The sequence below is a fragment of the Vanderwaltozyma polyspora genome, genomic scaffold, assembly GCF_000150035.1.
Source record: "Vanderwaltozyma polyspora DSM 70294 KpolScaffold278 genomic scaffold, whole genome shotgun sequence".
NCBI lineage: Eukaryota > Fungi > Ascomycota > Saccharomycetes > Saccharomycetales > Saccharomycetaceae > Vanderwaltozyma > Vanderwaltozyma polyspora.
The window spans coordinates 1-15,884 of record NW_001834521.1 but is presented as its reverse complement, the minus strand read 5'-3'; the positions used below and the strand labels follow the sequence as shown (position 1 = coordinate 15,884).

Sequence of the window (15,884 nt, the reverse complement as noted above, 5' to 3'; positions counted from 1 at the left end):
CAAATATAATTAAAATAAATATATCTCCACCATTTCTTAGCAAATATATTGATAGAAACTTCATCGTTGTAACATTTCGAATTCGAAACTATCTTTAATTGGGAAACCATAAAAAGAAAAACCTCGCAAAAGAAAAGATAAACTTTTTTTAAATTTGTCTTTTTTTCTTTTTTTGTGGATTTTGAATTTTTTGAATTTTTATTACCGCTCTTAAGCTCACTGCTGCGTATGAGTCTCTGATCGTCTGACGGCCACTGATATGCTCGGGAAGGAGGTGTCTTGCTCCAGTGGAGGCCGGCATCCCCCTTTTATTTATAATAACCACTCTTAAAAAGAAACGTCGCTTGGATCTGTCTCTGCGCCCTTGTCTCAAAATTATCTCTGAGTTTTCGAAAGAGAACAAGCTTCAAGAAATTTCAATAAAGAAATGTTGGATTATGCTGGCGTTTCTCCGTGTTCGTTTTGAAATCTCTTCCTTTCTGGAAATGTATGCGTCTCCCCTTGTTTCTTTTTATTACATCACCAATAACGTGCATAATAATATTACGTATTATACTATTGGGAAAGGAAGCCGGTTTTAATTATGATAATAATAGTAATAAGATCAAACGGAAGAAAGAGAGATAGGTTGTCAAAATTGTAATAATATTAAATAAATAAGACTCAATTCAATGGATTAACTACAGTTAAGTTAGAGTATCCACTAATCCAGCAAGAGCTTCTTTCACTCAGTCATTCAAATTTGTATGTTTAAATTTGATTTTTGTAAAAGAGACACTTTAATTACTTTCTTGATTCATATTTTGGTTTATTGTCCCATTATCTTTCTGAGGAAAACCACAACTCCACTGCCTTATACTTACTGCCTCCAATGGTTTATTAATAATTTTTTTCCTGTTATATTCTCTATTTTGGAGAGAAAGTGGCAGAGGTAATTGCTGCTTGACTAAAGTTTCTCAATTCATCTCTGGTTCACGAACATTTTAGTTTGGGTTTTGTTTTGGTTTTGGTTCGACTTGGTCTTGTTTTATTCGTTTGCAACTTTACTTCATGGCCGAACGAACGGGAATTTTTTCTCAGTGTCGTCTCGGGATGATAAATGAATGATATTGTAATTTTTAATTTATGTCTTTTGGATGATTGATTGATTAATCAATCAATCAATCATAGGAAGACTGACCAACCACCAGCATTCTCTGAGGTTTTATTTTATTATTCCTCTCTCTCTACTTACTTTTCTCTAATGCAGCTAGTTAGTTAATATTTTAGAAATTGAAAGAAAAAACGTAATAGGTTCCACTCTATCGATTATAACTATAATTGACAAAATTATTTCATGAAATTCATATATATATCGTTGTAATAAATTATAAATTATCATTTATCTTATTTTCAACTTTAAGTTGGATCTTCTTTCTAATTAATTTGTAAATTTCTTTTGCATTGTTTGATAATATAACCACCACTACTTTAGTGCATTATAAATTTATATACTTCTACCATGGGTGTCCAAGCTGTTTTAAAGAGAAAAACCGGTGTCATTGTCGGTGACGATGTAAGAGCTTTGTTTGATTATGCTAGAGAACATAAGTTCGCCATTCCAGCTATTAACGTTACATCTTCTTCCACTGTCGTTGCTGCTTTAGAAGCCGCTAGAGATAGCAATTCTCCAATCATATTGCAAACCTCTAACGGTGGTGCTGCTTACTTCGCCGGTAAAGGTGTTTCTAATGAAGGTCAAAATGCTTCTATCAGAGGTTCTATTGCTGCTGCTCACTATATTAGATCTATTGCTCCAGCTTACGGTATCCCAGTTGTCTTACACTCTGATCACTGTGCCAAGAAATTATTGCCATGGTTCGATGGTATGTTGGAAGCTGATGAAGCTTACTTCAAGGTCCACGGTGAACCATTGTTCTCCTCTCATATGTTAGATTTATCTGAAGAATCTGATGATGAAAACATCAGCACTTGTGTTAAATACTTCGAAAGAATGTCCAAGATGAACCAATGGTTAGAAATGGAAATCGGTATCACTGGTGGTGAAGAAGATGGTGTCAACAACGAACACGTTTCTAAGGAAGATTTATACACTTCTCCAGAAACTGTTTACGCTGTTTACAAGGCATTATCTCCAATTTCTCCAAACTTCTCTATTGCTGCTGCCTTTGGTAACGTTCATGGTGTTTACAAGCCAGGTAACGTTGTCTTGTCCCCAGAAATCTTGGGTGACCATCAAAAATATGCTGCTGAAAAGATTGGTAAGCCAGGTAAGCCATTATACTTGGTCTTCCACGGTGGTTCTGGTTCCACTCAAGAAGAATTCAACACTGGTATCAACAATGGTGTTGTTAAGGTCAATTTAGATACTGACTGTCAATACGCCTACTTGACTGGTATTAGAGATTACGTCTTGAACAAGAAGGATTACATCTCAACCATGGTTGGTAACCCAGAAGGTGCTGACAAGCCAAACAAGAAGTACTTCGATCCAAGAGTGTGGGTTAGAGAAGGTGAAAAGACCATGTCTAAGAGAATTACTGAAGCTTTGGTTATCTTCCACACCAAAGATACTTTGTAAGTTAATTAATATTTGTTGAGTTGACTTTTTACAATGATTAAATAACTTAAAAAATATAATGAGAATGTATAATTCATATAGTTTATATATTTTTTTTAATGGTATGTTCAATGTTCAATGACTGAGAAGTCCCTTAAGAGTTATTTTTCGAAGTATAAATACTTCTTAATAACTATATTGTTTCATATAATACCCTGAATTTTTAAACAGCATTTATAAGGTCTTGGATATGATTCGGTGTCTAGCACTAAACCAAAGATAGATATTGAAGTTCTTGTTGGAAGCTTGATCTCATTTTTTCTATTGAGACAAATACAAGTGAAGATATTACTTCTATGCGTCATTAAAAAAAACTTTAAATATATGAGAGACGACGTGAAGTTAAATTTACATCCCCAGGTGATACAAGATTACTAACAATCAGTTCATATGTATATATATTTTCTAGAACTATTAGCATTTTGCTTCATTTTCCACAAGCTTCTTGTATTACCTTTTAGATATTAAGTAAAGTATATGATGAACAGATATGGTATTTTATTATTATTATTACTGTATTTTGTATCTATTGATATCAATTTCGTGGAAGGGAAGTCGTCAAGTTGGCATAGTTTAGGAAAGTGTGAGTAGCTATGATTCATTAGTTAAGTAATCACATTTCCTATTTGGGTTGTTGTTCACGTGATTTATATCTTTGATAAATACATGTTTTTTTTTCTTTTACCCAATTAGGTAATATGAGATTTATATATTTACCAGAAACATGAAAAAATATTTAATCGAAAGTTTACATCATTAAATTAAGAGTGTGTCAAGTCAGAGATATAAGATTAAAAGAGGATCAAATCTAATAGCAACTCTTTACATAAAGGATAATACTACAGCTGCATTGTTAGATATGTCATCACCGTTTAGAAGGAATTCTTATAGTAATGAGAGACCAACAGGTTCTTCTCAACCACCTTCATCGATCGGCGGTGGATTTGGTAGTAGCAGCGCTTTAGAACAAGATTCTCAACTCGATGTTAGACCTCAGTTTCCTAGTTCTTCCCTACCTGTTGGTAATGTTGGTTCTACGCAAGATGATTCAACACAGTTCAGTTCACAACGTCAATATAATGCTGAGGCCTTACCTCAAGATGATTTACCAATGCAAGGTATGAGAAGGCGTAATATTAATCATATTAAAAAGGTTGATGATGTTACTGGTGAAAAAGTACGTGAAGCTTTTGAACAATTTTTAGAAAATTATACTAATCCTACGGAAACAGGTGAGTTAGATCGTGTTTACAGAACTCAAATTGAATTCATGAAAGTTTACAATTTGAGCACGATTTATATTGATTATCAACATTTATCCCAAAGAGAGAATGGTGCTTTAGCCATGGCTATTTCAGAGCAATATTACAGATTTTTACCATTTCTACAAAAAGGTTTAAAAAGAGTTATTAGGAAATACGCTCCTGAATTACTTTTAACTAACGATACATTCACTAATAATGAAAATAAGGAGAGAGATTCCGGCAATCCTGATACGCAAAATTCTACAGATGCTAATACTATTGATAATGCTAGTTCAAGAATGGCAACAGGTTCAGTTACCAGTGGTTCCCCAGAGCAAACTGAGCGTGTCTTCCAAATTAGTTTCTTTAATTTACCGGTTGTCCATAGAATTCGTGATATTAGATCAGATAAGATTGGATCATTATTAAGTATATCAGGTACAGTTACTAGAACTTCGGAAGTTCGTCCTGAATTGTATAAAGCAAGCTTTACATGTGATATATGTCGTGCAATTGTCGATAATGTTGAACAGGCATTTAAGTACACTGAGCCAACTTTTTGTCCAAACCCATCTTGTGAAAACAGATCTCTGTGGACTTTAAATTTAGCCCGTTCCAAATTCTTAGATTGGCAAAAAGTAAGAGTTCAAGAAAATTCTAATGAAATACCTACAGGTTCTATGCCACGTACTTTGGATATCATTCTAAGAGGTGATTGTGTTGAAAGAGCAAAGCCTGGTGATAGATGTAGATTTACAGGTACAGAAATAGTTGTTCCAGATGTTACTCAATTGGGTTTGCCTGGTGTTAAAGCCAGCTCATCTCTAGATTCTAGAGGTATTACAAGAAGCTCGGAAGGTTTAAATAATGGTGTCACTGGTATTCGTTCCTTGGGTGTTCGTGACTTGACATATAAAATCAGTTTCTTGGCATGTCATGTGGTGAGTGTAAGTTCAAACACAAACAATCAAGATTCTGAAGGTACGAAAGAAACAGAACAACAATTAATTTCCAATTTGCATTCGAATAATGTTTATCAAGATTTGGAAAAGGATCAAGAAGTCTTTTTAAATAGTTTGAATTCTCACGAAATTAATGAATTGAAAGATATGGTTAAGGATGAGCATATTTACAGTAAATTAGTTAAATCTATTTCTCCTGCAGTGTTTGGACACGAATCAGTTAAAAAGGGTATCTTACTGCAAATGTTGGGTGGCGTTCATAAAACTACAGTTGAAGGTATAAAACTAAGAGGTGATATAAACATCTGTATTGTTGGTGACCCATCTACTTCTAAGTCTCAATTTTTGAAATATGTTACTGGGTTTGCTCCAAGAGCAGTTTATACATCAGGTAAAGCATCATCTGCAGCAGGTTTGACAGCTGCTGTTGTTAGAGATGAAGAAGCCGGTGATTATACCATAGAAGCTGGTGCATTAATGTTGGCAGACAATGGTGTCTGTTGTATTGATGAATTCGATAAAATGGATATTTCTGATCAAGTTGCTATTCACGAAGCAATGGAACAGCAAACAATATCTATTGCCAAAGCAGGTATTCATGCTACTTTAAATGCAAGGACTTCGATTTTAGCCGCTGCCAATCCAATAGGTGGTAGATATAATAGAAAATTATCATTAAGAGGTAATCTAAATATGACTGCTCCTATCATGTCCAGATTTGATTTGTTTTTCGTGGTATTAGATGACTGTAATGAACATATTGATACAGAACTGGCATCTCATATTGTTGACCTTCATATGAAGAGAGATATGGCAATTGACCCACCATACAGTGCAGAACAATTACGTAGATACATCAAATATGCTCGTACTTTTAAACCAATTTTAACAAAGGAAGCTCGTGAATTCTTAGTCAAGAAGTATAAAGAATTGAGAAACGATGATGCACAAGGTTATAGTAGATCCAGTTATAGAATAACAGTTAGACAATTGGAAAGTATGATAAGACTGTCGGAAGCCATTGCAAGAGCCAATTGTGTTGATGAAATTACTCCAGATTTCGTTGCAGAAGCTTATGATTTATTAAGACAAAGTATTATTCGTGTTGATGTTGATGACGTTGAAATTGATGATGAGGAAGACAATGATGGAGATGATAATAATAACAATCCAACAAATGGTGAAAATAATGAAAATAATGAAATGAGTTCCGGTGCGCCAGAAACAGCTCCAACAGGTCCTCATGGCGGTATTCCAGAAGCGTCTCAAACCGAAACTGCGCCAAAACACAAAGCTACTGTGACATACGACAAGTATGTCTCAATGATGAATTTACTTGTTCGGAAAATTGCTGAAGTTGAAAGAACAGAAGGGAATGAGTTGACAGCAACTGACATTGTTGATTGGTATTTGATACAAAAACAAGATGAATTTTCAAGCGAATCAGAATATTGGCAAGAAAGGAAACTTGCCTTTAAGGTATTGAAGAGATTAGTTAAGGATCGTATCCTAATGGCGATTCATGGTACTCGTGAAAACCTTGATTACGTTATGGAGGGAGATGATGGAAATGAACAGTTACGTACATCTCCGGATGATATAGTGTATGTTATTCACCCAAATTGTGAAATATTAGATTCATTGGATCAACAAGAATCTGGAGGTAATGCAGATGAGAGAATCCAATAGGTTTAGGATTTGATCCGATTACCCTTTTTTGAGGAGAAAGAAGATTAAATAAGTGTGAAGCATCGTTCAAAGGATGATTTGACTTCTCCATAGCGGTATTGAGGGGAGGGGCCATATTTGAAAGAATTCCTTCGGTTACGAAGAAATGTCGCCACACAATAAAGCTAATTAGGCAGTTTATGAGGGTTATATCGATTATCAAACATTCTAAATTCAAAACAGAGAGTTTGTTATTCCAGTATGTAATGTTTTATTATTTATGACAGTCGAAGCCATTTAGTCTTTAATTACAGTGTAACTTATAGTAATTTAATAGTAAACAAAAACAAAAACAAAATTAATAAAACTAGTGTGAAGTGTAGTATATATCAGCATTTGGTTAATATTTCCTAAAGTGAACATATGCATATTACCAAAGGTTTAAAACCTCAATTGACTTGGAGGGAAAGAGGGGTACGCATAGAGATTTGATTACAAGATCTTTCTAATATCCATATATAGATCGTTTGAACAATTGATTGACTTGAGCTAAGTCAAACGACAAGTTATAGTATAATCCCTGTAAGGCTCTTGCTCAAACATGTTTTTTGGGTTCGAACAAAACAAAAAACAATTTAACACATTGGTACTACGCTTCTCTAAGGTATATCATTAGATATGCATTTACGACCGTTGGAAGGGAAGACCATAGAGGAAGTAATTAACCTTGAAACCTTACAATACAATTATTATAAAGGTAGATGGAGCATCACCTGGGCACTCAATCATCGTAAAGCCCATGGGATGCCCTTATGCTCCATCACCCACGGAAATCCTCTAACCACCGCAAGAGCTAAGCAATATTTTTTTTTACCATCACTTTAAGAGACAGGGAGGGAGATCTCTTGAATACAGAGAGAGAGAAAGAGAAAAAGAGTAAACCCAACCAAGACTTGACTGATAAAACCACGTAAATAGTCAAAATATAGAAGGTTATTGTATGCTTACCATAACCCTATTTTCTAGTACGACTAATGTTGCAACAAAAAAAAGGTTGCGTATTCTGTTATAATCAAGCTACAGTTGCGTTTGCTGATTACTGTTTGAATCACCCTATTAAACACACTTCGTTCTTTGCCTGTGTCGCCCCTTCTGGTTCGCTAGCCAGTGGGACAGTTCCCCAGAAGGGGGTCTCTGGAACCGGCCAGCGATACAGACAGACAGACAGACAGAGCCGAATCTTTTCCCAGCCTGGTTTCTCTCTCTGTCTATTCTCGTCAAAGGGGGTAGGCTGTTTGATACCACCAGGCTCTTGTGGGGAGCGAGCGGAGGGGAGGGGGGGGGGTTGATGGGATAGACAGAGAAGTTTAAGGGAAGGCGAGAAGTGGTTATTTGGTTGGTGGGAAAGTAAACGGTAACGAGTTTATTTGGGTTAATTTTGATATATTGCCTGCTTGTACATATATTTTTGATAATCTTATACAGTTAAAATAGTTCGAAATCGAATTTAGATTATTATTAAGAGTTATTTGATTAATTTTAGTTTCGAGAATTGGATTACGATGAGGATAATGATTGGTCTTTTTTGGAGGTTTTATTGAATAAATTACGTTGTTTATAGGAGGAGTTTTTATTTTTAATAGACTTGTATTTCTTTGTGTGGAATTTCTGTAAAAGAAATTTGAGTTATGTGTTAGAGGCATTATGGAGTGCGGTTTTTCCTTTTTTCACCTGATATTTTTTTAGTTAATATTAGTTTTTTAATCCTCAATTCTCTTCAATTGTATTTGCTGTCTTGAGGATTCGTAACCACCAACCACTATCTGCTCCCTTCTTTAGTGGTATTTCTCCCTCTCATTCAACAATCCTATCCCCACTACCCACCCGCCCCTTGTATTCACTTAATCTGAGATGTATCAATCAAATCAATGCAGCACGTTCTCTATCAGAATTATTATCAAAGTAATAGATATATAAATGTTAAAAGAAGAATGTAATTTATTATAGTATAATTTCGATTTCGAATAATTTGTTATGTTTCTTTTTATTTTTAATCTGGTTTAATCTGTTTTATAATTGGCATCTAAGGGCACCAACGCATTAGTTGTTACATTTGAGTCGAGTGTATATATATAAATATCTTAAAGAGAAAACTTTAAATTTATTTATATTGGTAATATCTTGATATCATTGGTTACAACAGGTTTAGATTACGAAACAAATTATATACCCAGAACTACAATTCACAATGTCACATTCATTGAGCACCAGTACCACTAACGATATGATCACCGAGGAACCATCTTCTCCTAACAAGATTCCACGCTTAACAAGGAGATTGACTGGTTTCTTACCACAAGAAATCAAGGCAATTGATACAATGATCCCATTGCAATCAAGAGCCTTATGGAATAAACACAAGGTTCAAAAGTTTGAAGATGCTGAAGGATTTGATGACAGATTTATTCATCATGTTGAAACTACTTTGGCTCGTTCCTTATATAACTGTGATGATTTAGCTGCTTATGAATCTACTTCTATCAGTGTTCGTGACAACTTGGTCATCGATTGGAATAAGACTCAACAAAGATTGACTGCCAGAGATCCAAAGAGAGTTTATTACTTATCCTTGGAATTCTTGATGGGTAGAGCTTTAGACAATGCTTTAATTAACATGGGTTCCGAACCAAAGCCAAACTCTAACGGTGATGAATTGTTAGGCACCAGAGATATGGTTAAGGATTCCTTGAATGACTTGGGTTTCAGATTGGAAGATGTCTTGGCTCAAGAACCAGATGCCGCTTTAGGTAATGGTGGTTTAGGTCGTCTAGCCGCCTGTTTCATCGATTCTATGACTACTGAAAACATCCCAGCATGGGGTTACGGTTTACGTTATGAATATGGTATCTTTGCCCAAAAGATTATTGATGGTTATCAAATTGAAACTCCTGATTACTGGTTAAATATTGGTAACAGATGGGAAATTGAACGTCATGAAATCCAAATCCCAGTCACATTCTACGGTTACGTTGATAGACCAGATGGTGACACACCAACTACTGATCCAGCCCAATGGATTGGTGGTGAAAGAGTTCTTGCTGTTGCTTATGATTTCCCAGTTCCAGGTTATAAGACTACTACTGTCAATAACTTAAGATTATGGAAGGCTAAACCAACAACCGAGTTCGATTTTGCTAAATTCAACACTGGTGACTACAAAAACTCTGTCGACCAACAACAAAGAGCCGAATCTATCACTGCTTGTTTGTATCCAAATGATAACTTTGCTGAAGGTAAAGAATTGAGATTGAAGCAACAATACTTCTGGTGTGCTGCTTCTTTACATGATATCATTAGAAGATTCAAGAAGACTCAAAGACCATGGAGTGAATTCCCAGATCAAGTCGCTATTCAATTGAACGATACTCATCCAACCTTAGCTGTTGTTGAATTACAAAGAGTTTTGGTTGATTTGGAAAAATTACCATGGGCCGAAGCCTGGGATATTGTTAACAAGACCTTTGCTTACACTAACCATACTGTCATGCAAGAAGCTTTGGAAAAATGGCCAGTTAGTTTGTTCAGCCGTCTATTACCAAGACATTTGGAAATCATTTATGACATTAACTGGTTCTTCTTGCAAGAAGTTGAAAAGAAGTTCCCAGATAACAGTGAATTGTTATCTCGTATCTCTATTATTGAAGAAGTTTACCCTGAAAGATTGATCCGTATGGCTTTCTTGGCTATTGTTGGTTCTCATAAGGTCAATGGTGTTGCTGAATTACACTCTGAATTGATTAAGACTACTATCTTCTCTGACTTCGTTAAATTCTACGGTCCATCCAAGTTTACTAATGTCACTAACGGTATTACACCAAGAAGATGGTTGAAGCAAGCTAACCCAGAATTAAGTAAATTGATCAGTGAAGCTATTAATGATCCAAAGGATGATTTCTTATTGGATATGACCAAGTTGACTAAATTAGCAGAATTTGCCGATGACCACGGTTTCCAACAAAGATGGAATAAAGTTAAGGAAGATAATAAGATTAAATTAGCTGACTTGATCAAAAACCTAAACAACGGTGAAGATATTATTGACAGGGAACACATCAACAACACTTTGTTCGATATCCAAGTCAAACGTATTCACGAATACAAACGTCAACAAATGAACATCTTCGGTGTTATTTACCGTTACTTAGCAATCAAGAACTTGTTAGAACAAGGTGCCTCTATCGAAGAAGTTGAAAAGAAATTCCCACGTAAGGTTTCTATCTTTGGTGGTAAGAGTGCCCCAGGTTACTATATGGCTAAGTTGATTATTAAATTAATTAACTCTGTCGCTGACGTTGTTAATTCTGATGTTGCAATTGCTGATTTGATTAAGGTTGTCTTTATTCCAGATTACAATGTCTCTAAAGCTGAAATCATTATTCCAGCAAGTGATTTAAGTGAACATATTTCTACTGCTGGTACTGAAGCTTCCGGTACTTCCAATATGAAGTTTGTTATGAATGGTGGTTTAATCATCGGTACTGTTGATGGTGCCAATGTTGAAATTACAAGAGAAATTGGTGAAGATAACATTTTCTTATTCGGTAATTTGAGTGAAAAGGTTGAAGAATTAAGATACAACCACAAGTACCGTAAGAGTGAAATGCCATCTGAATTGAAGATGGTTTTGAATGCTATTGAAAGTGGTTTATTCTCTCCAGAAAATCCAAATGAATTTAAACCACTATGGGATAGTATTAAGCACCACGGTGACTACTATTTGGTCAGTGATGATTTTGCTTCCTACTTAGCTACTCAAGAATTGGTCGACCAAGTCTTCCATTATGAAAAGAGTGAATGGATCAAGAAATGTATCTTGTCTGTTGCTAATGTCGGTTTCTTCAGCAGTGACCGTTGTATTGAAGAATATGCTGAAACCATCTGGAATGTCGAACCAGTTAAGCCAGAATAATTATGATTATTTATCTGGTGTTTCTTCTAATGCCTTTTATTTACTCTTTATGATTTGATTATTTACTTTATGTAATTTATTCGTTTGATAAATATATATTATTTTTTTATTTTCCCTTATCGTTAGAGACAATATAGTCATTTGCAGAAAGTGGAGTAATAAGTAAGACTTTGACAATTTAATATAACATGAAAGTAAATGAGTTTATGATTACATCAGTACCATTTTTTAAACATCTATATAGTTCAAAAATAGTGTTATAAAAATTAAACATAAGTAATGTTTTAATTCTAATCTTATAATTGTATTATATTCATTTTCTAATTTCTTGTGGGAACTTACTTGAGAAAAAAACTTAATAGTATGCTAAACATGGATATTAAAATGGTATACTGATGATAATAATTACTAACCTGGTAATTTAATTAATTACATATTTACTTAGCAATTTGGAATTCTTCATGCAATGCGTCACCTAATCTTTTCAAACCTTCTCTTAACTTTTCTGGAGAAACAGCAGCATAAGTACCTCTGAAGAAAATTTCATTGGCGTTACCACCTTGTTTAGATTCTTTTGGTTGTGGTGGATTTGTTTCACCTTCAGTTCTGAACCAAGCACCTGGGACCACTAAGACACCGCTTCTTACAACTTTATCGTAAATGTACTGTTCGACCATGGCAGGATTAGATTGGAATTTAGTTTCAAATTCAGGATGGATACTGGCATCGATATTGATGGTGAAGAACATACCAGCAATTGGTGGGTTAATTTTGAAGGCTTCGTGTTTAGGAGCGTATTCATACAAAGCGTCAATAGCGTTATCACGCTTTAAAGTGTATTCATGACGTAGACCGATTAACCAATCAATATAACCATCTTGACCCCAACGTTGTAATAAACCATTAACCAAGGATTGTGTGAAACCTGAAGCGGCTTGGACAGTCATTTCATGTAAACTAATGTATGGTTGTAGAAGTTTCTTAGAACCAGTTAACCAACCTAATCTTGAACCTGGAGCCAAAACTTTTGAGAAAGAATCCATTCTAATGACACGACCTTCAGTATCGACAGATAAGAAAGTTTTAGCCAAAGAACCCAAAAATTGGTCATGGGTTGGTTTTGGAACATCTTGAACTTTCTTTCTTTCATCCAAATCAGCAATGTATTCACCCATTTGTAAGAAGTAGTATGGTTCATCTTCAATGATTAAGAAATCGTGTTTACAAGCAATTCTGTAAATTTCAACTTTTCTTTCATCAGCTAAAGAGGTACCAGTTGGGTTTTGACCAGTTGGGATAGTATATAACAATTTTGGCTTTGGAGCACCTGGAGTCCAGTTATCTAATATTTCTTCTAATTTTTCAGGAATGATACCGTGTTCATCAATTGGGATAGGGAAAGTAGTAATACCTTGGGCTTCAGCGGATGCTAATGAAGAAGAGAAAGAATGAGCTTCAGCCAAGATAACATCACCTTTGTTACAGAAAACTCTTAAAGTGGATTCCCAACCATTAGTGTTACCAGTAGTTAAGATAATATCCCAATCAGAATAATTCATTTTATGAATTAAACCAGTATGTTCCTTTAAGAAATTCAATAAATCTGGGTGACCTTGAGTGAAACCATATTGTAAAGACTTTGAAAAAGGAATGTCGAAATCTTCAGCTTTTGAATCTCTTTCAACAGTATAAGTCAAAGTATCAGTTTCACTATCAGATAACTTTGCACCGATACCTTTATTAAATGGTGGTAAAGGGGACTTTGAAGTAACTTGAGTCCATGGGAAATAATCACTCAATGGTAAACCACCACCTAAGAAGATGATATTAGGATCGTTGAATAAATGAATACAAGTCTTTAAAGGAGATGGTTTACGGGCATTAGTTTCATCAGAAAATAAGTAAGAAAAATCTTTAGATTCTGGTAAAGTCATGGCGTTCTTTGAGATAATGTTTGTCTTGGGATTTGGCTTATGCACTAAGTTCTCAATTAAATCACAGATAAAATATTTTTGATTTAAAAAAATTCAATTGTAAATATATAAATTACACTCACTCTCTTATTATATTAAAAGTTCCAAAGTTTAGACAAAATAAATATTACTACAATTCTTAAATATTTTAAAATGTGTGACTAATATATTTGTTTGATGCAACCTGAAGTGGATGAACTACAATACTCCTAGAATAAAAATAATTAATTGCTGCAGATATGCACCAAACAAGAGAAATCAAAAAGAAATCAAAAAGAAATTAAGATAAATTAAAAGAAAAGTTACAGAAAGGATGCAAAGGCATGGATGACTGAAATATGTTCGGCAAATGAATCTGTAAAGTTAACTTTATTTGAATATTTATATGATTTGAAATCGGATATCAAAATTTCGTCAAATTCGATGTTGTGTCCATAGTTATCCGTTGATATCCACGATCAACCGAAAGCCTTACATAAATGTATAACCAAGATGACAAAATTGTACTGATTCAAAGATTATAACTATAACTAATTACTAAATTGGTAATAATTTCCTTGTAAACGGTGAAAGTAATGATGATGATGATGATTATAATGGAGTATATATGACTGGAATAATCAAGAATTTCAAGTTTTGGTTGAGGTTCTTTTGCGAAATTTAATTGGGGTAGTCAAAATTGAATCGTTTCAAGGATGAATGAATGAATGAATGTATGACTTGTCTATCTATATCAATTGTAGAACAAATTACTAGGTTTGATGTAGACTTGGATTTAATTACAGAGTTTTAAAATTGTTTGTTAACTAGTTATGTTTTTTCTTGCGTTCATCCAAATTGAATCATTCCTCTTACATCAGATGGAAATTTTATTGTATATGGTAAATAATATTTTAGTTTACTCGGATATTTTCCTTGTAATATCCTTGAGATTGATAAATTCAATTGGATTGTGTAGTATTTAATCGTAATGAGGTACTGGGGGCTATATCTACTAGGTTTTTATTCTCTTTGGATATATACCAATAGCAAAATATTACTTTTAAAAACAGATTGAAAAAAAAAAATTATAACTCTAATGAGTTGAGAAGATGGAGGAGCACATTCACCCAGGCTCTTTTTTGCTAAGTTATTACATACCTTTATTTTTCTATCAAGTCTCTTTAAAGCACAAGGTTGATTCAAATTGCTTCTCATCAGAGAGAGCATTTTGAGTCATTTTTGAAGGAAGATGCCTGTTCAATGGTAAACATCCAATAAAGACTTAAAATTGATGCTCTTTCGTGTTATCTAATTTCTCTGTATGATATTATAAATACTAATGATGGTATTACATGGTAAAATAATTGTGATATTAGTCTGTTACTATAATTGACAAAGAAATAATAAACGACGTAAATTACTTGTAGAGAATTATGTTGTGGTTTTTCTACCGAATCGTTCATAGTAATAGATTCTTTATTTATTTCCAAGGACATTCTTAATAAGTTGATATTGATCCGGTGTATTAAAGTATATAATATACACATGGGAATATAATTAACATGACAAGTGTCAATTAAGATCTTGTCATTTCTTATATAAAGTGTTGGAAAAGTTTTAACGTCAGAAATAACACTTTCGTGTAAAGTAACATTTCTTTATCCTATATGAATAATGTCGTAATACGTATATATCACGTGTTACCTCATAATTGTATTATTTGGCCTTTAATTATTATTTAATTGTATATTGAATTTGGTATACGTTAGAATGAAGGCTGGTAAGCGTTTATTCTATAGGATCTTAAGGGTGGAGATCTGTAAGTTAAAGTAAATATACTTGTTAATAATAATAAATTTCTATATTCTTTTATGTACAAAGTAAGATACTAAATAATATACAATAATATACAATGATCTCTTTAAATATCAATGTTAATAGCATGTAACAACATTCTTGTAGTGACACATATTTCTTCACCTTCAAGGTTCGTATGAAGTAACCTCGAAGTAGTCTCGAAATAATACAAATATCGGCGGCTTCGAAAGGTAGCTTTTCCTAGGTTCTTTTCGATATAAATTCATCTATATCTCCTAAGGTGTTTATAAAGTACTTTCTTTCCTTGTCACCGTATACTCTTGTGTATTCAGCAGCAGTTCGGATGGGTGAACCATAATAGCTATAAGCAGGTTTCAGTTTCGATCCATCATATGTTGCTTCTCGTACACTACCGTCCCAATTCCGAAGTTTATAAGTGTTCTTCCCTAGGACTTCGTGGATATAATACGGTCCATCCCATGTGGGTTCAAACTTATTTCGTTTGGGTCGATATCGATAAACTACTTCTCCTCTAGTATAAGGGACGTACTTATCGGTGTCTTTCCTAGCATTTCGCAACAGTTCACGAACTTTAACACGTTCATCCATTGTTTTGAACGAATTGTTCTAGTGTTCCTATGTCGCATC

At 34.1% G+C, this 15,884-nt stretch overlaps 5 protein-coding genes across 5 annotated transcripts; 3 read left to right on the top strand and 2 right to left on the bottom strand.

Annotated features, from left to right (window-relative positions):
• Window positions 1-1,501: 1,501 nt before the first annotated feature.
• Window positions 1,502-2,581, top strand: Kpol_278p5 (class II fructose-bisphosphate aldolase; the record flags this gene model as incomplete). Its single annotated transcript, XM_001642325.1, has 1 exon — window positions 1,502-2,581. One exon carries the CDS (start codon window positions 1,502-1,504, stop codon window positions 2,579-2,581), a length of 1,080 nt encoding a protein of 359 aa, XP_001642375.1.
• An 898-nt stretch (window positions 2,582-3,479) lies between these two features.
• MCM6 (MCM DNA helicase complex subunit MCM6) lies at window positions 3,480-6,515 on the top strand (the record flags this gene model as incomplete). Its single annotated transcript, XM_001642324.1, has 1 exon — window positions 3,480-6,515. The coding sequence occupies one exon, from the start codon at window positions 3,480-3,482 to the stop codon at window positions 6,513-6,515; it is 3,036 nt and encodes a 1,011-aa protein (XP_001642374.1).
• Window positions 6,516-8,742: 2,227 nt separating this feature from the next.
• On the top strand, window positions 8,743-11,463 carry GPH1 (glycogen phosphorylase; the record flags this gene model as incomplete). The annotated part of the gene is made up of 1 exon (XM_001642323.1): window positions 8,743-11,463. One exon carries the CDS (start codon window positions 8,743-8,745, stop codon window positions 11,461-11,463), a length of 2,721 nt encoding a protein of 906 aa, XP_001642373.1.
• Window positions 11,464-11,900: 437 nt separating this feature from the next.
• On the bottom strand, window positions 11,901-13,397 carry ARO8 (bifunctional 2-aminoadipate transaminase/aromatic-amino-acid:2-oxoglutarate transaminase; the record flags this gene model as incomplete). The annotated part of the gene is made up of 1 exon (XM_001642322.1): window positions 11,901-13,397. The coding sequence occupies one exon, from the start codon at window positions 13,395-13,397 to the stop codon at window positions 11,901-11,903; it is 1,497 nt and encodes a 498-aa protein (XP_001642372.1).
• A 2,079-nt stretch (window positions 13,398-15,476) lies between these two features.
• On the bottom strand, window positions 15,477-15,845 carry Kpol_278p1 (Tkp3 protein; the record flags this gene model as incomplete). Its single annotated transcript, XM_001642321.1, has 1 exon — window positions 15,477-15,845. One exon carries the CDS (start codon window positions 15,843-15,845, stop codon window positions 15,477-15,479), a length of 369 nt encoding a protein of 122 aa, XP_001642371.1.
• Between the last annotated feature and the right edge of the window lie 39 nt (window positions 15,846-15,884).